The sequence below is a fragment of the Verticillium alfalfae genome, genomic scaffold, assembly GCF_000150825.1.
Source record: "Verticillium alfalfae VaMs.102 supercont1.6 genomic scaffold, whole genome shotgun sequence".
In the NCBI taxonomy this organism is placed as follows: domain Eukaryota; kingdom Fungi; phylum Ascomycota; class Sordariomycetes; order Glomerellales; family Plectosphaerellaceae; genus Verticillium; species Verticillium alfalfae.
The window spans coordinates 1,228,109-1,232,833 of NW_003315033.1; the positions used below are offsets into that span (position 1 = coordinate 1,228,109).

Sequence of the window (4,725 nt, forward strand, 5' to 3'; positions counted from 1 at the left end):
ATGATGCCGCCATAGGGGGTGCCCGTCGAGTCGACACCTTCGACGAGCTGGTACTTGGCGGTGCCGCCGGGCGTCCAGAAACCTGTGGGGATGCAGGAACAGTCGAGATACGGACCTTTGCCGGAGTTGCCGCTGACAGGTCCCAGAAGGTCGACATTGTCCAGGCTCAAGTCGACAACCTGGCCGTTACTTTTGCCGACGGCCACGTACAGCCTCTCGTTTTGCAGCGTGTAGTGAGTCGCATTCTCGGCTGCTTTCAGTGCTGTGGCAGCTCCGACGAAGAGAGCGGCCGATTTCAACCCGGCGAGACGCATCTTGATTGGTACTGTAGGCTCGATTGGAAGCCGCCTTCAGATCAGAAAAGGCTGTGCTAGCTTGTCCGAATGAGAATTAAGACCCATCATGCTATCCCACAGGCAGATTCTCAAATTATAATGTTCATCAAGTGCGGGGGGCAATATGGCCGACGGGGAGCAAACTTCCATTTTGGGATCATGTCGCTCCACGGGCTAATGGGAACCGAGCAGATCGACACCCGCGATGTCGAAACTGGCGGTGCGGGGGACTGGAGCGTGACAAGATCTGGGGTATGGTATGGGGAAGGTGACAGGGGCCATTTCTTCTTGTCGATGAGGGTTATTTCGGCTCGTTTTCTGTCTTTTGGGGGATTTTGCGCGGCCAATTTCTCCGTCCTCGGCCGTCGGACCAAACCGTGTCCCCCTTGTTACTCTTGCGACGGTGCCCTTCAACCGATTCGTCGCAATTTGATCTACAATACATGATCTTGAAGCGGACCGAGCCAACAGACCACATCGCAATGTTTGATTCTTCGGCTGTGCGGCACGCGGCGTGACCGCCCATAGCAACCTGTCCTTTAAAGACTTTGCCACTTTCATGTCACCTTTCTCTCGTCATGAGCTGGAGTCACCATGCAGGCTGCGAGACGGGCGTCGTAAGTGCAGCAAGATAACCCTCTGTTCCTCTGCTCCATAATGAGCTGCACCCGCCTCCTTCGCGCGGCTGCGAGCAGTCTGATGTCATGGACATCTGGTACTCGCCAGATCATGCGCCGAGCTTGCCGACGCCGACTCTCTCCGGCCGGTCCGCCGGAGTACGCAACGGGGACGCGGCTAGATACACCTGCATGAAATCAGCGACAGTCTTGAAGCGGCTTAAATCAGAATTGGTTGTGCAGCAGAAGGATTCCCCAATGTTATCACGGGCTTTGGTCCTGTGGACAGAGGTTTCGAAGAATGTGTGATGTCTGCGAACCTGCGAAAAGAATTGAATTCGGGAACGAAACTCCAAGCAACAAGTTGTATCAGCCCCATTAAACAATAACTTCCTCCTTATAATGAAATTGGGGTATTATCGCTAAGTTTCTTGTTGCAGAATCGAGGGAGTGCGAGACGAGAACCGAGAGGAGAAAGTAAAAAGCGAAAATCAGCAACGCCTGAGAAATTTCTGTGGACGCTGGCAGGGTCTGTCTTCGAGATTTCGTAGCAAAAACAGTTTACACCTGTTCAATGATAGAGCTAGGTTTCCAACCCCCGACGTTGACTGACACTTCGGGATCCGTCCAGTTGATGGGTTTGTGCATCCGTAGCGCTGAGAGGAAGTAGTCTTCGAGCGGCAAAAGATTCAACAAGATGCCGTTCGCGTGCCATGCAATGCCGCAGACGATCGCACCGGCCACAGCATCGAGCACGAAGTGATTTGCAGTGGCGACAATCGCTGTCAGGATGAGCGCAGGGTACGACATGCCAAGTGCCATGATGGCGATACGCTTCCATGAGCGCGTGCGTAGGTTGGCTATTGGAAGTGTGGCAATCGTAAGTCCGATGAGGAGTGAGTAGCCAAAGTGGAGGGATGGCATAGCGGCTGGTTTTTTAAATGTAAGCTCTTCTCATTCTACTCATGCTACAGGTGAGAGGGAAGGGGCTTTTGAATTTTCATGATGGGGGGTTACCAGAGGTGACGCACCATATTGATTACAGAATTTGTTGGTAGTCCAGACGCTGCTCTCGCCTGTGCTGCTGTGAACTGTGTCGACGAAACCGAAGCTCTTGGACTCCTCAGCATCTGGACCATCGTACGCAGGGTCGCTGAGTAGACGAGGCGGCATGCAAGGCCAGAGGGTAAAGACGACAAAGGCGAGCAGGTTGCAGGTAGCCATGGTGCGGCGGCGGGCCTCGTACAGAGCAGGGCCGGCGGAGCTCAAAACGGGGGCGTCATTGCCGTTTCTCTTGGAAGAGATGGCGCGGCGACGGCGAGTGGTGGTGAGGTAGAACAGCACAACGAGGAAAAGGATGGTGCCCGGAATATGGATAAAGGAGTATATACGGTTGATCCAATGCATCAGGGTAGGGTACTGGAGGAAGAACTGCTGGATAGGAATCTCGATGAAGATGTGCAGGCTTTGCTCGACATGAATAACCTGTAGGGCGTGTCTACGGGCGACGTGAACAGTGCCTTCCACAAGAGTGAGCGCAGTAATGGCGCGGCCGACTTGGTACACCTGAAGGTCACTGATCAGCTTCTTCGAGAGCCGCCGTCGACTTCTGGCTAGAACTTACCCAGTAGATGAGCGCCCAGTACCAGGCCTCCACAAGGAAGGGAAACTTTCGTAGCAGCCGGCTGAGGAGGCGATTCTTGTGTATCCTGGTGTTAGGAGTAGTGATGCGGCGCTCGTACTTCAGAAACTTGATCTTCCTGACGCGGCGCAAGGGCTCTTCTGGCAGGCCCAGAGTGGGGGAACTGGAGAGTAGCGAGTCTTCGGACTTTGGTGTCATGCTACCAGATTGGCGGGGGCTGCCATGGTCGTCCGACTTTTTGATCTCGCTCTGTCCAACTGTCTCGTCCGTCCACCCTTGGATATCGTATGTGTCGTCGCGGCCAATGCTACGGTTGATCCACGCTCCTCCAAAGAGAAGAGTGACGACCACCAAGGGTTCGGCAGCTGCACCGATGCCCATGTTGGTATCGTAGGGTGGAAGGGTGGAAGGGTGCTGGTGCGGTCAGTTTGAGTGTGCCGGAATCGAAATGATCAAGCTTTTGTCGATGATGTGCTGCTACTAGGGTTTGAATCGATGTCACGCTGTCGAAGGCCACGAGAAGACAGAAGCGCACAAGAAGCTTGAGGAAAGACTTGCAATTCGAGACGTGTGTACGTGGACAAAAGATAGATGCAGATCCAGCGGAGAGCAGCAGCAGAGGAGAGAGAGAGAGAGGAGAGACGAGTGTTCGATCTTGATTTTTGCTCAGACGTTTAGGCGTCTAGGGCTCCTATTTAGCTGTCCTGCCTAGCAGGCTCCCGAACTGGCCGCTGAACTTCTTGGCCTTTTTACCTTGACCTTTGTACCTTGGCTCTCGCGATAGATACTGTGTGTGACCTTGCCAACGCAAAGCACGGTCTCCAGACGGCCATTGGAGGTTGGGGTGTCAGTTAATCCTTACCGGCAGATCCGGTGTGCCTCACAGGGATGCATGGGGTCGACAGGCTGCGGGGCGAAGACGAGGAAGCTTTGGCGTTTGTCAGGAGCATCGTTTTAGGAACGGAGGATGGATCGGTCCCTGTTGCTTGGACTGAAGACCTTGAGTTGTTCCCGATGGTCTCGGAATCAACGGGAACACCGGGTGATGCTGTTCGTCAGATACACGTCGATAGGGAATCGGGGACATGGATATTGAGGCTATGAAATGCATGTTGAAGATGATTTCGACGGTTAGAGGATCGACGGGACTAAGAGCACGCGACCTTCCCGCCGATACCGAAGAGGAAGGCTGGTTCGGCAGTGACACTGGAGTTGTTGGTGTGGGTGATGATCTAACCTGATCCCAGTCTCCAGGCAGGTGTGCCCAGCCAGCCTACCCTATTTTTTTTTGAGCCGCAGCACAGTGTCAGCTTGGGCATGCACTTTCGAAGGGTACAAAGTCGGCATCAAGAGGCGGGAGGTGAACCATCCATTCATTCACAAGGCGTGGTCGCTCGGAGTTTCGGGCGGAAGCCTGGACATCGTTGCTGTGTTGGGCCAGCAATAAGCTATTAGAGTTTTCTGCTTCAGAATGTCGTGGTGTGACCGCCGCTCTTGGGGATCTCGTAGGGATCTCGCCGTACCCCCTTACTCAAGGCTGTTCGGAGTTACGGACGGCAGCCTAGTAGTGGAAGGACGTTTTGCTGTGAGAGCTGACCTCAGATATGACCAGGGAGATTATTCAATGCTCGGGTCACAGCTTGCTGTACTTTGAGATGTAACTATTCGGAGTTCCGGACGGATGCCTGGCCAGAGCGCACAATTCTGGCCTAGCCAGAAACTCTGACAACTGGCTTTTTTTTTTCTTGCGCGTCTCAAGAGAGTTTGTATCTTCCCGCTTTTCATCAATCCCCAGCGTTTCAAAATGCGGCGAGACACCCATATGATGAGAAAAAGATCACCAGTCAGCTTTGCGCAGCCTCAAATGGTCCGACCGCCGCCGGAGGCTTCCAAGATATTACAAGCAAGCGAGCAACCTCTTGTGTCGCGTATGCCGCACTGTATCACGATGACCCGAACCGAAGAGCGCATCTTCCACCCCACCAAAAAGGCAGCCAAGCGACGCGACCCAGGGAACCTGCATGCACAGTGAGTACGCCAAATATCGCATGTCCCGAAGCGCACCATCACATCAGATATCCCTTGTACAAGAAAAAATGAGCGAGGAAAAACAAAGTTTGGCATCAGGCGC

At 53.8% G+C, this 4,725-nt stretch overlaps 2 protein-coding genes across 2 annotated transcripts in view; both read right to left on the bottom strand.

Moving 5' to 3' along the window:
• The window catches only part of VDBG_05470 (rhamnogalacturonate lyase), a gene marked incomplete at both ends in the record, with an annotated part of 2,148 nt that extends 1,834 nt beyond the window's left edge, over nucleotides 1-314 (bottom strand). Inside the window, one exon of the mRNA XM_003004311.1 lies at nucleotides 116-314. Coding sequence (XP_003004357.1) covers nucleotides 116-314 — 199 coding nt within the window. The remainder of the gene's footprint in view (nucleotides 1-115) is intronic.
• A 1,199-nt stretch (nucleotides 315-1,513) lies between these two features.
• VDBG_05471 (integral membrane protein) lies at nucleotides 1,514-2,975 on the bottom strand (the record flags this gene model as incomplete). Its single annotated transcript, XM_003004312.1, has 3 exons — nucleotides 1,514-1,881; nucleotides 1,984-2,518; nucleotides 2,577-2,975. The coding sequence occupies 3 exons, from the start codon at nucleotides 2,973-2,975 to the stop codon at nucleotides 1,514-1,516; spliced, it is 1,302 nt and encodes a 433-aa protein (XP_003004358.1).
• Between the last annotated feature and the right edge of the window lie 1,750 nt (nucleotides 2,976-4,725).